The sequence below is a fragment of the Rhinopithecus bieti genome, unplaced genomic scaffold (genome assembly GCF_001698545.2).
Source record: "Rhinopithecus bieti isolate Rb0 unplaced genomic scaffold, ASM169854v2 scaffold_61461, whole genome shotgun sequence".
In the NCBI taxonomy this organism is placed as follows: Eukaryota; Metazoa; Chordata; class Mammalia; order Primates; family Cercopithecidae; genus Rhinopithecus; species Rhinopithecus bieti.
The window spans coordinates 884,075-902,036 of NW_016823852.1; the positions used below are offsets into that span (position 1 = coordinate 884,075).

Sequence of the window (17,962 nt, forward strand, 5' to 3'; positions counted from 1 at the left end):
TTTTTGAGGAGGAGTCTCGCTCTGTCGCCCAGGCTGGAGTGCAGTGGCCGGATCTCAGCTCACTGCAAGCTTCGCCTCCCGGGTTCCCGCCATTCTCCCGCCTCAGCCTCCGAGTAGCTGGGACTACAGGCGCCCGCCACCTCGCCCGGCTAGTTTTTTGTATTTTTAGTAGAGACGGGGTTTCACCGTGTTAGCCAGGAGGGTCTCAATCTCTTGACCTCCTGATCCACACGCCTCGGCCTCCCAAAGTGCTGGGATTACAGGCTTGAGCCACCGCGCCCGGCCGATGCTTTGGTATTTTTAAAAACCTTTCTGGCTGGGGTGAGACTGCCCCTCCCAAGACTAGCCAATTCTTAGAGCAAAGGGTCCAGCCAGGAACATGTCTTTGATATGTAAAACTAACCAACCACAGCCATACATCCTCCGTCCTCTGTATGGACTGTGCACCCAGGAGGCAATATTCTTCTGCCTTAATCACCTCAGGGCCAGATGCCAAAAACTAGGGATCACCACCCCTATTATCCAAAGTCCACTGAAATTATTCCAAATAGGTTACTAGAAAATGTGTTCTCTCATGGGTCATTCATAAAAAAAATCTCCAATGACAGAAGTGCTTATTTCACTAGACAAGTTATAAAACAGTTAAATAAAGTATTACAGATACAATAGCATTAGAAAAAACTAACTAGATTGTCATAGTCAAAGGAATTACAGATTGAAGACAATCAAATCCACTTCAGTAAAAAACAGAAGGTAATCCCTTATAAAATAGTCACTAAAAGGCCTCTATGCACCTGATAATAGAGTCTCATGTATCTTCTGCTACTAAACTCTAGTATGACTAAATGCCACAAGATTTTAATGCATTATACCAAAATATATTTTCACCAGGTAAAAAAAAAGCTTTTCATGGTCCACCAACTAAGGACAATCAAATACTTCACGATCTAAAACCCAGAGATTGACTCTTCTAAAAACAACGTCAGAGAAAGACTGCCCTTGCCACCCACATTACAAAACTTTGGGATCTCAAAGCTTAAGTGCATAATCTCACAAATTAAAAGAGCTCCTCCAGACTCTTAAAAACTATACACCCATTAGAAACCTTAAGGTAAAGCTAACCAAAAAAGTTTCTCCCCAAAAGCAGACAACATCCCAGATGTGAACAGCTTTCCCAAGATCACAAATTAAGACTTCTCTATCATGAGACTCCAACCTCTTATTTTTCCCCTTGCTTCTGCCTCTATAAACAATAATGCATATAGTAACTTCCCTAAAAAAAGAGGTGATTATGTACACTCATGGGGTATACTTTTATTGGTAAAATATTTTACAGCCAACCTTACACATGGACTATCTTATGCCTTAATAAACAAAAGACAAAAGGCAGATATAAAAAAATTTTAATAGTACCTTTGTTAATCCATAATCAGTCAGAAACAAACCATTGGTTCATCCCTCTTGACTTACATCATAGGTTAAAGAAAACATTGCCAAGAGGCCTTCACCCTTCTAGATAGACGTCATTTGTTAGGTCTCTTTTCCCATGATTTAGAGTAAATAAGACAATAATTAAAAATGTATCACTCCTAATAGGCTCTAGAATAGATTCTACTACAAAGCCTATGATTACACAACAGACTTTTTTAAATTCTCTCGCTAAAGTTGTGCTAGGTAATAAAATTTCTCTAGATTACTTACTGGTTAGATTGGGAAAAAAAAGTTGCTGACACTACTTATTATACATACATAAACACATCAGGTATTATAAAGAATCAGTTAGGCCGGGCACGGTGGCTCATGCCTATAATCCCAGCACTTTGGGAGGCTGAGGCAGGTGGATCGCCTGAGGTCAGGAGTTCGAGACGAGCCTTGCCAACATAGTGAAATCCTATCTCTACTAAAAATACAAAAAATTAGCCGGGCATGGTGGCATGCGCCTGTAATCCCAGCTACTCAGGAGGCTGAGGCAGGAGAGTCACTTGAACCCGGGAGTCAGAGATTGCAGTGAGCCAAGATCGCGCCATTGCACTCCAGCCTGGGCAACAAGAGCAAAACCCATCATCAAAAAAAAAAAAAAAAAAAAAAAAAAAAAGACTCAAGATAAAGATAAACGGACTGCTTGGTTAAAAGCAAGCCTCTTTATCTGATTCATTCTTTGATCTATTTGATTTTCATTGGTATGGTTCATGGAAACCCTGGCTAAAGAACATATTCCAAACTTTTGGTATTATCCTCCTAACAGTCATAATAGTAGTCTCCCTGGTACACTGTATTCTCTCAAAAGTTTTAAATGTTTACATACAGCCATCTACAAAATGTTGGCTGAGTGTGGTGGCTCGTAACTGTAATCCCAGCACTTTGGGAGGCTGAGGTAGGAGGATCACTTGAGTCCAGCCTGGGCAACATAGTGAGATCCAGCCTGGGCAACATAGTTAGAACTAGCCTGGGCAGCATAGTGAGATCCAGCCTGGGCAACATAGTGAGATCCCTGTCTCCACAAAAAAATAAAAAATGAGCTGGGTGTGGTGGCACACACTTGTAGTCTCAGCCACTCGGGAGGCTGAGGTGGGAGGATTGCTTGAGCTTGGGAGCTTGAGGCTGCAGTGAGCCATGATCATGCCACTGTACTCCAGCCTGAGTGACAGAGCAAGAACTTGTCTCAAAAATGAATACATAAAAACGTCAGTCTCTTCTTCACTTAAAACAACAAAAGCTCAAAAAAAAGTGTCATCATGAAAAAACCATAGCCCATAAATAACATGTCAAGACTAAAAACCCAAAATGACAATAACTGAGAGTGACACTAAAGCCCTAAGTTTTGGTCACACTCTCACCTAAGTCAAAATCTGACCAAAAGGAGGAAATTGTTAAACAAAATGATGAGAGACTATTGTTTTGGACTAAACTCATACACTAGGCTCCAACATACCAGGCTAATCCAAAATAAAGTCACTCATACTAAATGCAAAATAATCAAACTAAAAATTTTAAAAGCAGACAGATGCTGGCCGGGCGCAGTGGCTCACATCTGTAATCCCAGCACTTTGGGAGGCCAAGGTGGACAGATCATGAGGTCAGGAGATCAAGACCATCCTGGCTAACACAGTGAAACCCCGTCTCTACTAAAATACAAAAAATTAGCCAGGCGTGGTGGCGGGCACCTGAAGTCCCAGCTACTCGGGAGGCTGAGGCAGGAGAATGGCATGAACCCGGGAGGCAGAGCTTGCAGTAAGCCAAGATCGTGCCACTGCACTCCAGCCTGGCAACAGAGCAAGACTCCGTCTCAAAAAAAAAAAAAGAAAGAAAGAAAAAAAGAAAAAAGTTTAGCCTAAAGATGCCTCCTTACATATTTTAAGTTCAGCCTAAAAGTCTCTCTGCACATAGTAAACTATAACCTAACTACATATGCAAACAGACTATAACCCACTCTTATGCCAATCACCGGGTTTCAGCCAATCAAAGGCAACCAACTGCTCAAACCACATTCAAAGATGACCAATGCCCAGCTGTAGTCAGTCTGGCCATTTCTGTAACTCACTTCTGTTCTCTACACATCACTTTCCTTTTTCTGTTCATAAATCTTCCTTGACCATGCAACAGTACCAGAGTCTCTCTAAACCTCTTCCAGTTCAGAGGTAGACCCATTTGCAAAATGTTCTTTAAAACTCTGTTAAGTTTAATTTGTCTAAAATTTTTTTCTTTTTTTTTTTTTTCAGAACAGCATCTCACTGTCACACAGGTTGGAGTGCAGTGGCGCAATCATGGCTCAACTGCATCGATTTCCCAGGCTCAATCCATCCTCCCACCTTACCCAACTGAGTAGCTGGGAGTATAGGCACATGCCGTCATGGTTGGCTAATTTTTGTATTTTTTATAGAGATAGGGTTTTGCCACGTTGCCCAAGCTGATCTCAAACTCCTGGGCTCATGCAATCTGCCCATCTCATCCTCCCAAAGTGCTGGGATTATAGGCATGAGCCACCGTGTCTGGCCAAAATTTTTCTTTTAACAGTGGTGCTGGCAAGAATATGGAAAAAATAGATCTCACACATTGCTCATGGAATGTAAAATGACACAGCCACCATGGAAAGAGTAGTGCCTTATAAAACTAAACATAGGCTGGGCACAGTGGCTCATGCCTGTAATCCCAGCACTTTGGGAGGCCAAGACAGGAGGATCATGAGGTCAAGAGTTAGAGACCAGCCTGGCCAACATGGTGAAACCCTGTCTCTACTAAAAATACAAAAATTAGCTGGGCATGGTGGGGCACGCCTGTAGTCCCAGCTACTAGGGAGGCTGAGGCAGGATAATTGCTTGAACCCGGAAGGTGAAGGTTGCAGTGAGCTGAGATCACGCCACTGCACTCCAGCCCGGCGACAGAGTGAGACTCCATCTGAGACTCCATCTCAAAACAAAACAAAAGAAACTAAACATAGATTTACCACATGACCCAGTAATTATATTCTTGGGTTTTTATACCAGAGAAATGAAAACTTATGGTCACACAAAAACCCGTACATGAATATTCACAGCCGTTTTATTCACACGGCAAGAATTGGAAAAACCTCAAATGTCCTTAAACAGGTAAATGTTCAGTGGAATACTACTTAGTAATAAAAAGGAATGAGCCACTGATACATGCATGCAGCTTGTATTGGCTTAGATGGCTCCTAAGAACACTATGGTAAGTCTTGGAAAAAGACAATTTCAAAAGGTCACATACTGTGTGATTCCATTTATCTAACATCCCGGAAATGACAAAGCTGCAGAGATGAAGATGGGTCACCAGTTGGCAGGCAGAGTATTAGGGGCAGGTATGGCTGCAAGGGGGCAGCACAGGGCCACCCCTGCATAGCAGTGGGACAGGACAGTTCTGTGTTCTGATCACAGTAGTGGTTACACAAACTTACACACAGGATCAAACTGCAGAGAATCATACACACGGTACAAGGAAAACTGTGAAACAAGGTGTATGGTCTAACAGTGTCACACTACGTCAATTTCCTGGTTGACTGTACTTATACAAATGTCCCACTCCAGGAGAAGGTAAGAGAAGGATTCAAAGGATTCTATGTACTATTTTTGCAATATCCTGTAAAGGAAGAAATTTTATAATAAATATCTAATTATAGAAATTTTGAATATACAAAAAGGTAGACAAAACTCCTATAATCCCAAGACTAACCCAAAGATAATCACTTTTAACATTTTTGTATATTTATTTCTAGTCATTTTTTGTTGAGGGTTTTTTGTTTTGAGACAGAGTCTTGCTCTGTTGCCCAGGCTGGAGTGCAGTGGCGTGATCTAGGCTCACTGCAACCTCCACCTCCCAGGTTCAAGCAATTCTCAGACTTCAGCCTCCCAAGTAGTTGGGATTACAGGTGCGTGCCACCACACTCAGCTAATTATTATATTTGTAATAGAGACAGGGTTTCACCATGTTGGCCGGACTGGTCTCAAACTCCTGACCTCAAATGATCCACCAGCCTCAGCCTCCCGAAGTGCTGGGATTACAGGTGCAAGCCACCGCACCCAGCTATTTCTAGTCATTTTTTAAGCATAGTTTTTTGGGAAGTTTGAGGGGGAAGGAGGTTAAACCTAGTGAGGTGACTACAATTTAATAGCCTTTTTTCTCTTAACTTTATAATAATACATAAGGTTTTTCCAAAGTGATGAGAACCTCTGTGACTTTTTTTTTTTTTTTTTTTTTTTTTTGAGACAGGGCTCTCACTCTGTCACCCAGGCTGGAGTGCAGTGTGTGTGATCTTGGCTCACTTCAACCTCCACCTCCCAGGCTCAAGTGATCCTCCCACTTCACCCTCCCGAGTAGCTGGGACCACAGGTATGTGCCACCATGCCCAGCTAATTTTTTGTGTTTTTGGTAGACACAGAGTTTTGCCATGTTGTCCAGGCTGGTCTGGAACTCCTAAGCTCAGGCAATCTACCCACCTTGGCCTCCCAAAGTGCTGGGATTACAGGTGTGAGCCACCGCGCCTGGCCTCTGCAACCCTATTTTAGCGGCTGCTTAGTCATTCTCTTAACCCCTCTNTTTTTTGAGACAGGGCTCTCACTCTGTCACCCAGGCTGGAGTGCAGTGTGTGTGATCTTGGCTCACTTCAACCTCCACCTCCCAGGCTCAAGTGATCCTCCCACTTCACCCTCCCGAGTAGCTGGGACCACAGGTATGTGCCACCATGCCCAGCTAATTTTTTGTGTTTTGGTAGACACAGAGTTTTGCCATGTTGTCCAGGCTGGTCTGGAACTCCTAAGCTCAGGCAATCTACCCACCTTGGCCTCCCAAAGTGCTGGGATTACAGGTGTGAGCCACCGCGCCTGGCCTCTGCAACCCTATTTTAGCGGCTGCTTAGTCATTCTCTTAACCCCTCTCTGGGCAAGTCATTTCAGGAGAGGTGATACAACGAAAAGGTTAAGAATGTAGACCAAAGTCAGATTTCTGAGTTCAAACCTCATTCCCACCACTTCCTACTATAATCTTGAGCAAGTTACTATTTCCGTGCCTCTCAGCTGCTTCACTAAGAAATGGGAATCTTAATTAACACACTATGTATGTACTTACCTCACAGGGTTGTTAAGAAGATTAAATGAGTTAATAAACACTTAGAAGAATGTCTGGCGTATGGTAAATATTAAATCAATGTTGCCTTTATTATTTGAGGGGTGTATTTAGTATTTTAGTATCCTTGAAATGGTCTTTTATCTACCCTTCTCAAAAAGTTCTCTAAAAATAAAAAAATAAGCCACTTCTCAGTCTGCACTGAGAACGCTGTTCTGTAAAATCAGTTCTTGCCACAGGTGATCTTAACAACCTGTCCCAGGTATGTCATGAATACACCTCCACTGTGGTCGAAGCATCCCAAGACTCCAAAAGTGACCTCACACCCTCATCTCTGCCCAGTGATACATGTGGCTGATGCAGCAAATCCGGAACTCTCTGTGGAACCACTTTAGGAAAACTAACCCTAGGAAGATCAAAGTGAAACACAAATCAGATGATCAAAAATTACTGAAGTGATCCACTTGGTTTCCATAGTTCTTCACCAATAATTTTTTAATTTCACTTTAGGAAAAAAACAGTGTCAGGATGATAGGGTTTATCCAGTTTGTACAAAGACCTCATACATTAGAACAGAGGAGAAGCATGGATTTAAATGGACACTCTGACAATATGAGAAGCCATTGCTAAAAACTTAAAACTGGTTCCAAGAAAGGAAATAATCTGAGTAAAAAGTGCAAAACATGAATTTTTTAGAAAAGCATCTGAATGGCTGGGCGCGGTGGCTCACCCTTGTAATCCCAGCACTTTGGGAGGCCGAGGCGGGCGGATCACGACGTCAGTAAATCAAGACCATCCTGGCTAACACGGTGAAACCCTGTCTCTACCAAAAGAATACAAAAAATTAGCCGGGCATGGTCGCAGGTGCCTGTAGTCCCTGCTACTCGGGAGGCTGAGGCAGGAGAATGGTGAGAACCAGGAGGCAGAGCTTGCAGTGAGTCGAGATCGTGCCACTGCACTCCAGCCTGGGCGACAGAGCGAGACTCCATCTCAGGAAAAAAAAAAAAAAAAAAAAAAACCACCTGAATGTGCCGCTGTGTCACCACTGACTCATTACTGTGCTTTAACACAAATGTCTTACCTTTTCTCTGATTACAGCTGGTTTTAGAGGCCCAACTCAATCGCAGACTCTGATAATTTGTATCTTCATCACAGACCAAAGTTCTAGTCAAACAAAAATCTATAACTGCCATTTAAAAAGAAAAGAACTATAAACACCATGCTAATAAGAGATCATTGCATAATAAATCACAATGCATAGTGATAAAACCATTTGAAGCATGCAGCCTTAAGAATTAGTGAACAGGCAGAAATATTTGCCACGCACTGACCACTCCTTCTGCCCAGGACAGGGAGTTGGTGGTCACATCCTTTCTTGCTGAGTACTGGGAGTCTCTGGGTGTAAAGACCCAACGTGTCATAAGAAGGCCTACCTGGACTGCACCCGAAAGAGTAACGTTCTCCAAAAGAGCATCATTACAACAGCAGTACAGACGAGCAGCTGATGCAAGGGACTGCCAGAATTCAAATCCCGCATCTGCGTGTGCCTGTGGGTGGATCTGGGTGTCCGGGTATGTGTATGTCTGTCTGGATGGGTGTGTGTGTCTGTGCATCTGTACACGTCGGTGTGCCTGGCTGGATAAGCCGCCGAGTGTCTCTGCGCTTTAGTATCCTCATCCGTGGCCTGCCTCCTCCCCTCCACTCCACCTTTCCCCCTCACACAGCCAAAGCACTGGGGATCTCCCATCAGCAACACTCACTCCCCTGGGCCACCCCTTCACTTACTGCCCCATTTCCTCTGCTCCCCTACAGCAAAACACCTGTGGAGTGTTGTCTGCCGCCACCGGTTCTTGATTCATTTCTTCCCATTCTTTCTTGAGCACATTCCAAGCAGACGCTTGCTTCCACCAAAGCTGCTCTTGTCAAGGTCACTGACAACAGCCCCGGTGGGAGGTTCTCCTTGATCTGCCATGAGCATCTGATGCACTCCTCCACTCCATCCCCTCAAGACCCTTTCCTACTGGGTGTCTAGGCCCCTGTGCTCACTGGCTTTCTTCCCACTGCTCTGGAGGCCCCTCTGCTCTTATTGCCCACCTTTAAACACTGGGGCCACCCTCCCTCTGTGCACTCCCAGAAGAGTTTGGCCAGGTTCCTGCCTTCCAACGCCAGTCACCGGCTGACACCCCCGCCAGCTGCTCCCTGGCCCTGGTCTCCAAGCTCACACAGCCAGCTGCTTCCACGACACCTCCACCTGAACATCTAGCACATGTCTCAGCCCAAATCTCAGCTCCTCACCTACCCCACCCTGCTCCTTCCACAGCCTTCACCATCTCACAGGAGCCTCCATCCTTCCAGTCTCTCAGGCCACACGTCTAGAGGGCCGACCAAACGTGTCTCTCACAATTTCTCCATCAGACACCTCAGCACATCCTCACCAGCTCTGCCTTCAGAATCTCCCTGGGATCTGCCCGTACCTCCTGTCCCCTATCGCTACTGTCCTATTCTAAACACCACCGATTCTTGCCTAGATTCTTGGGATACCCTCCTAACTCTCTTCCTTTTATCTCCTTTGCCTCATTCTAGTCTATTCCCAGAGAAATCCTGTTAAGTGAACTTCAGGTTATATCATTTCTGTTTTCAAAACTCACCAAGGATTCTCCATCTTGCCCAGCACAGCAAAGGATGCACCAGGCCCTACGGGCCCTGCTACCCCCAGGCCTCTCTTCAGGCTCCTTTCCCCTTTGTTCACACTGGTCCAGCTGCCCTGGCCTCCTTGCTTGATGGTGCTGTTTCACAACCATCAAGCACACTCTTGCTTTCTCCTACTCTAAACACTCTTTTGCCAGGTATGGACCTGACTCCCTCCCTAACCTCCCTCAGCATGTGACTTGTCACATTCCCTGGTCACTCCAGCTACAATCTCAATGGTGCTTCCCTAACACTCCCTACCCAATAACTCCCTCTTTTTTCTTCATATACTCACTATCATGTAACTTACTACATATCTGTATTTATCCACCCACCCCTGAAAGTGTCACAAGAACAAAGGCTTTTGTCTATTTTGCTTACTGCTATTTCCCCGGTACAGAGACAAAACACCCGCTCATTATCATCTGCCCTGGTTTACCCATTCCAGCCACACTGGCCGTGTGCTGCTCCTCAAACCTGTTCCCCACACCCCAGCCACCTTTCCGCATGGCTCGCTCCTCATTTAATTCAGGCCTCTATTAAAATGTCACTTCCTCAAAGAGGTAATTCCACATCATCCTATCTGAAAGATCATTTTTTCCCAGTAACTGTAACCTCTTCCCCTGATTTATTTTCCTACACAACATTGACCTGTACCTGAAATTATAAAGACCTTTTTACCCGCTAAGCGTCTCTCTCTCTCCCACCAGAACGCAGCAGTCATGAGGACTGGACTTTGTCTTATTCACCACTGTACTGCCAGCATTGAAAACAGTGCCTGGCACATGTGGTAGGTTCTCAAATACAAATTAATGAATTTAGAAAACTCATTGATGAAGCAATCTCACAAAGTAACAAGACACAGATACAGAAAATGGGATGACAAAGCGGCCTGCTCCAGAGTTGACAGGGTGTCCCGCCAAGCAACCTTCAGAACTTAGATGGCCTAAGTTCCTCCCCACATCTGCCTCCCTCCAGTCACAGAACTCCACCTGGCAGCCCCAAAGTTGTTTCCCACAAGGCCCAGTGGGAATACCCCAAACACTTCCTACTAGCCAGCTTGCCCTAAAGCATGAAATGCTGCACTCAGAGGAGGAGGTGGTGAACTAAGAGTATGGGAGAAACTACGTAAACCTACTTTTCTCAATTCCATCTTCCAAAACAGGGCGAGATGGGGAGGAAGAGAAGAACAATTCCTGAGTGAGGTGAATAAGCCAATAAATATGGCACTACAGCTAATGCCGGGAGGTAAACAGGTAAGTATCTTACCATATTTAACATCTGGAACTGTGACAGAACTCTCTGCAATATTGGTGGACAGAATAATCTGTTAAACATCAAAGAAAAAAGCTGACATTCCTACTATATTCTGGACATCATTAGGCAAAGTTTACGAAAATGCAAAAATTATTTTAAAGCTTCTGAATGTAAATACTGAACTCAGATTTCAAAATTAGCCATTTTTCTATTTTATAGACACCACAATTGATCAAGAAGCCCCTGGTGAATGGAAAACCAGCCACATACAACACAGCAAGGGCTTAGATACAGGCAAAGGGAGCTGTTCCTGACTTCTGGGGTGGTAGCTTTGGTGGGGTGGAGAGGGGTCTTGGAATCGCCCAGGGGTACAACCAGGTTTCTAGAAGAAGGGCTGTAGCTTGTAGTTGCCCTAGAATACCACTCAAGGCTGCTCCTAGGGATTCCAAAGCAATCCAGGGGCGAGGTTGCCAGCTCAGGCCCCCTGATCACCTCAAGCAGCTCTAGAAGGGTCTAGTTAAAACAACTCCATCATTCACACATTATCTGAGATAAAGAAATCCTCCTGAAGCAGGACCTAGAATATGGCTTCTAACCAGTCACCAGAATGGTTTCAGGGACACCAGAACAGTCCCAAAGTTAGAGAAATGCTAAAGAAGAATTAAAAGGCATCAGAATTCCTGAATTGAGAAAATAAAAAATCTTAGCTTTTTAGCAAACTGATTTACAAAATAAAACACAAAACTAAACAACATACCTGGCTCATCAGGCAAATACTTGTTTAAGTGACTAACCACTAATAGAACACACTGCTGAAATGTGAATTTTTTTTTTTTTTTTTTTGAGACAGAGTCTTGTTCTGTCCCCCAGGCTGGAGTGCACTTGTGTGATCTCAGCTCACTGCAGCCTCCACCAGCCAGGCACAAGCCTCCTACCTCAGCCTCCCAAGTAGCTGGGACCACAGGTGTGTGTCACTGCACTCAGGTAATTTTTATATTTTTTGTAGAGATGGGGTTTCGCCATGCTACCAGGCTGGTCTCAAACACCTGAGCTCAAACGATTCACCCGCCTCAGCCTCCCACAGTGCTGGAAACACCAGCATGAGCCACGACACCCAGAAAATATTTTTCATGAGTAGAGTCTCTAAGGAAAATTTACCTAAAGTGCTTAGAACTTGTCTTCCCAGTTTTCCTACCTTTCTGTACCCAGGGACTGGACTTAAAAATATATTATTCTGTTCTTCTAAAGCCACACTTGAATGGAGTGGATAGACCTGCAACCTAAGAAATTACTAAAATAAAATCTCCATAAAGAATAGATATACATGAGATACAAAAATAAATACTGAGATAATTAAAATTATTTAAGGCAGAAACAACACAAGGGTTTAGAAGAATACAGCTGTATCATTTTCAACATACCTTTTATGAACCAGGTTTGTGAGAAGTTCATGCATATAGTTTATTTCACCCAGACCTAGGGAAGAAAAAAGTGGAGGAGGGAAATAAACATCTTTGTATTTACTGCTAGAAACCAACTTTTAAATTAAAATGGCATATCTTTCAAAGAAGGCCCTACCAATTCATTTGACTTTTTTATCCTCTTTGCCTAAATATACCAGAAACACAAGTAAAAGTACACAGTGACACTGATTAGTAGTATCTCAAAATATAGGGAAAACCATATTCTTCCAGTTTTCCTTTACACAGCAGTGACTCCCTGTGGGTGTTAGCTATATGAGTAATTTTGCATTTCTTTTTTACCCCAGATTTTCTAAATTTTCTATAATGAGCATGCAAAATCTTTACAATCAAAAAAATAACATTTGTAAAGTTTTGGTCATGAGGATGTGCTAAACCATTTCCATCAGGCCTCTGTCCTGTTTGCTGAAAGCTAAGCTAGCATGTACTTTTGCCCCACCCTGATTTTCAAATCTGAGTCTGTTATGGGTTGAACTGTGTCCCCTAAAAAGATGTACTGAAGTCCCAACTCCAGTAATCTGGAATGTGGTGTTATTTGGAAACAGAGTCATTGCAGGTGTAATTAGTTAAGATGAAGTTATACTGGAATGCGTTGGGCCGTGGTGTCCATACAAGGGAAGAGGCACAAACAGAGAATGCCATGTGACGACAGACACAGGAGTGATGCAGCCACAGGTCAAGGAGCACTGGGGACTGATGGCCACTACCAGGAGCTGGAAAGAGGAAGAGGCTCAGAAAGAGCATGGCCCTGCTAACAACTCGACTGTGAACATCTAGCCTCCGAAACCGGGAGAGAATACATGGCTGTTCTTTTAAGCCATTTAGTTTGTGGCACTTGGCTACAGCAGCCCTGGAAAACTATCATAGAACTGTTCACAAAAGATCAATTAACACAAAAACATCTATCAAACTTGAATTCACATGAATATATTAAAAAGATAGCAACCCTAAATGTAAAATATCACTTATAAATATTTCCTTCAGGCAATGTTTAGCAGGTAAAAAGTATTTATCAGCCAGGAGCAGTGGCTCACGCCTGCAATCTCAATACTTTGGGAGGCTGAGGCAGATGGATCACTTCATGGAGACCACTAGAGCCTAGCAGCTCGAGACTAGCCTGGGCAACCTAGTTAAACACTATCTCTACAAAAATATACAAAAAAAAAAAAATTTGGTCAGGCCTGGGGGTACACGTCTGTAGTCCCCGCTACTTGGGAGGTAGAAATATCACTTCAGCCCAGGAGGCAGAGGCTGCAGTGAGTCAGGGTCACACCACTCCAGCCTGGGCAACACAGCAAGACCCTTTCTAAAAAAACAAATGGAATAAAAATAAAAAGTACTTATCTCATGTTAGGTATTCTTAAGCTAGTATCAACATGGCTCCACTTTGGTGATGTTTTTCCCCTTAATACAATATTATGCACACAGCAGTCATTTGATAAATATTCTCCAATGCAAATGCAACACCACCCCACTGTCAGCTAATGGTTCCCTGCATGTAAACAAATCCTTATCACCTAAGCAAAACATGACAAAAGTTTGCAACTCATTACGTTGCATTCCAAAATTAAATAAGCTATTTTCATTGCATGTTTTTCATTCTCCATTATTGTAAGAACAAATCTGTTTATGCTCTATATTACCTTACAACAGAAAATATTTGAATTATTGTCATGTTTCATCAAGCTATACCACTTAAATTAAAAATCAAGTAATTTTGAAAAGTACAATTTAACATAAATTCATCTTTTCAGAAAGGTATTTTAAAAACCTGTTTTCTCAAACACTGAGAAGGGAACTCAAGGATTACCCTGATGATTCTCATGGTATTACAGTAACAGTATGTTTTACTACTACTAAATAAGCTTTCAATGCAAACTAACGACAGTTACCTCACATTTATAACCATACATGTAAAATGCAAATTTAACAAAGCCAAATATTTTACTGGAAATTCTGAAGGTGGCAAGACTGCCTTCAAAAAGTTGAACTCTAGACAAGCATGGTGGTGCGCATCTGTAATCCCAGCTACTTGGGAGGCTTAGGTAGGAGAATCGCTTGAACCCAGGAGGCAGAGGTTGCAGTGAGCCGAGATTGTGCCACTGTACTCCTGCCTGGGCAACAGAGTGAGACTCTGTCTCAAAAAAAAAAAAAAAAAATTGAACTCTTAATAATTTATTAATAAGAAATCTTTTTAGAAATACAAGGGTTGGCCGGGCACAGTGGCTCACATCTGTAAACCCAGCACTTTGGGAGGCCACAGAGGGCAGATCACGAGGTCAAGAGATCGAGACCATCCTGGCCAACATGATGAAACCTCATCTCTACTAAAAATACAAAAATTAGCCGGGCATGGTGGTGTACACCTGTAGTCCCAGCTACTCGGGAAGCTGAGGCAGGAGAATCACTGGAACTGAGGAGGAGGAGGTTGCAGTGAGCCGAGATCGTGCCACTGCACTCCAGCCTGGCAACAGAGCAAGACTCCATCTAGAAAAAGGAAAAGGAAAGGAAAGGAAAAAAAAAAAAAAGAAATACAAAGATTATAATAAAAAGCGAAACTGAAAGCTACATTTGTTCACATACTCAAAATGTAAAAAGAACAAAGTCCTATGGAGAATACCATCTTTCATAATCTCTGTTAGGCACAAACTTAGCCTCTCTCCAGAGTATTATGATTCCAAGTCACAAAATTATGACGTTCTTACCTGGCAAAAACACCAACACACTGCTTCGCTCCAACACAAACTGGGCACCCGAGCAGGCCTTGTTCCTGTTAAAAATGTGATATCAATGAAGGCTAATAACAGCTATTGCTTCTCTACAATCCTAATAGTACAGGCTTTTAATCCTGAAAGGCTCTTACAGGTCATCCAATGTAATGTTCTTTATTGTACATAAGAAAACACAGAAGCCCAAAGAGATGAGAAAACATCCAAGGCCCCACGGTCATTCCGGGGACCTTAAGCTTTTTGACCCCCAATACTTTCTCCTATCAAAACCTACGATCTGCAGAAGTTTTCCTTGACATTTAGTTATTATAATCCAGAACTTCAAAGTAAAAAACATTTAAAATAACTACAAGCAAAATTTAAACTTTCAGGAGTCCAAACTACTATTGGAAAGGATTTGTACAGACCAAAATCTCAAATCATCTACTCACCTCCCTGCTACTGTCAATAAATTTACTTTTGTGTGAATTTAGAACTTTCATTCCTCCATAAACCTGTGAGCCCTTCCTACATGCCAAGCCCTCCTCTGTGTAGTCAGGATACAGCAGTAACAAGACAGACAAGCTCCCTGCTCTTTGGAGCTTACATCCTAATTGGAGAGACAGACAAGAAACAAGAAAACAGGCAAGGCACCTTCAGTTTAGCAATAAGACAAAAAGAAACACCTGGGGAAACACAATAAGCAGTGCTAAGGGAAGGCATACTTATGGAGTGCTCTCAGAAGGGCTGGCTGGGAAGGGCCTCTCTGGGGAAGTAACAGGAGCTGAGGAGGGAGCCATGGAAAAGCCATGCAATGGCAATCCAGGCAATGCCTGGGAACAGTCACTACAAAGGAGAAAGGGGTGTGAGGGGTAAACCAGTCGCTGCAGCACAGGCGGCTCAGCGTCCATGGTCACTGCTCCTGCTGCTCATCCATCTCTCCCTGTGAGTGTGAGCCACATGTATGACCTCAGGCAGCAGCCACCACCATAAAAACACAGGCCTGGTTTGTAGATGGGCCTGCATGGGATGCTGGCAACAGCCGAGGTGAACATCTGCTGCATCACAGCCCTACCCAGAGGAGAGGCTCACACACAGTGAGTGAGGAAGGGAGCTCCTCCCAGTGAGCAGAGGTCAGGCAGTCCATCCGGTGGTACCACTTCGGGTGGAAGGAGACATGGCCATGAGGTTGGGTTCACCCCAATCAACAAGCAGAGGCTAATAGCTTGGTCAGCTGGGCAGGGATGTGGAAATGACAAGACTGATAATAAGGAGATCTGATGGAGAGGTACCAAGAAATGCCCACAAGGCAGCCACAGTGGAGGAGGCTTTCAGTCATCAGACAGGCCGGAGGCCCTGCCTGTGGATGTGACCCAGCCTCCTTCTCCAGTCCCCCCAGGGTTAGACAATGCACAGAGTGGATGGGTAGCAGGGATGAAGGCTTACACACAAACTCAACACCACGCACTTTCCTGAGATGAGACTCATCCGGCTGCTACCATCACTGGATGCCAACCACACAACAGCAAGGGCCAGTGCCAAGTCCCAAATATGGCACCATTCCCTGGGGCACCAGTACAGACAGCTGAAGACAGGTTGATTCCATCATGAAGGAGATACTGATTTACCCTCATGGAAATAGACACAGATCCTATTCTGGATTCAGATCTGCCTTCTCTGCACCTAAAGTTTCTGTCATACCCCCATGCATGGACCTAAAGATGCCTTTCTCGCTTCCATTACTTCCTGCACAGCATAGCCTCCTGCCAAGGAACTCAGTTTAGTGGTCAATGGACTCACGAAATTCAATGATATTACCATGCATCCAAAAGCAACTGGCTTAAAAGAAAGATGAAATGCCTATTAAAGGCTCAGTTATTGTGCCAGTCCTACAGGAAGTCATAAAAGCCATAACGAAATTCAAAGAAAAGGTGAAATCTTGAAAGTAGCAAGAGAAAAATGACACGCCACACACAAAGAAAACCCCAACCAGATTAACAGCTGAATTCTCAGCAGAAACAATGGAAGCCAGAAAGCAGTGGGATGACATATTCAAAGTCCTCAAAGAAAAAATTGTCAATCAAGATTCCTATATTCAGTAAAACTCTCAATAATGAAGACTAAATAAAGACTGTCCCTTGGCCAGGCGCAGTGGCTCACGCCTGTAATCCCAGCACTTTGGGAGGCCAAGGCAGGTGGATCACCTGAGATCCGGAGTTCAAGACCAGCCTGACCAACAAGGAGAAACCCCATCTCTACTAAAAATACAAAATTAGCCAGGCATGGTGGCGCATGCCTGTAATCCCAGCTACTCAGGAGGCTGAGGCAGGAGAATCGCTTGAACCTGGGAGGCAGAGGTTGCGGTGAGCTGAGATTGCACCATTGCACTCCAGCCTGGGCAAAAAGAGCGAAACTCTGCCTAAAAAAAAAAAAAAAAAAAAAAAAAAAAGACTGTCCCAGATAAACAAAAAAATGAGATTATTTTTTGGCAGCAGACCCACCTTACTAGAAATACTAAAGGAAGTTTTTTGTGCTGAAAACAGCTGACCCCAGAGAGTATTTCAAATCCACATGAACAAAGAAAGAGAACCGGTAAAGGTAATTAGGTAATGACAAAAGATACTGTAAATACATATTTTGCCCCCTTCCTTCTCCTTAGGCAATTTTAAAAGTAACCGGATACAAAAATTAGCAGGGCATGGTGGCAAGCACCTGTAGTCCCAGCTACTCACGAGGCTGAGGTGGGAGGATCAATTGAGCCCAGGGGGTCAAGGCTGCTGTGAGCCATGATCACTCCATGTACCCAGCCTGCTCAACACAGTGAGAACTTGTCTCAAAAAAAAAAACAAACAAAAAAAAAAGTAAAATGCTACATTGCAAAATACGTATTAAATGCAAAAGAAAGCAGTAAAAGAGAAACAGAGGAACAAAAAGAATATGAGACACACAGAAAGCAAAAAGCTAAACGGCCAACATAAATTCAACTATATCAGTGACAAAATTAAATGTAAAGGGATTAAACAACCCAATCAAAAGGCAGAGATTGTTAGATTAATTTTAAAAATAAGGGCCGGGCACGGTGTCATACCTGTAATCCCAGAACTTTGGGAGGCTGAGGTGGGCGGATCATGAGGTCAAGAGATCAAGACCATTCTGACCAACATGGTGAAACCCATCTCTACCAAAAATACAAAACTTAGCTGAGCATGGTGGCACATGCCTGAAGTCCCAGCTACTCGGGAGGCTGAGGCA

At 43.7% G+C, this 17,962-nt stretch overlaps 1 protein-coding gene across 1 annotated transcript in view; it reads right to left on the bottom strand.

The window, feature by feature from the left end:
* TDRD9 (tudor domain containing 9) overlaps positions 1-17,962 on the bottom strand; it is a 137,587-nt gene that overhangs the window by 50,334 nt on the left and 69,291 nt on the right. The window contains 5 exon segments of the mRNA XM_017861911.1: positions 7,658-7,762; positions 10,534-10,591; positions 11,717-11,801; positions 11,943-11,997; positions 14,708-14,772. Of these exon segments, the coding sequence (XP_017717400.1) occupies positions 7,658-7,762; positions 10,534-10,591; positions 11,717-11,801; positions 11,943-11,997; positions 14,708-14,772 (368 nt within the window).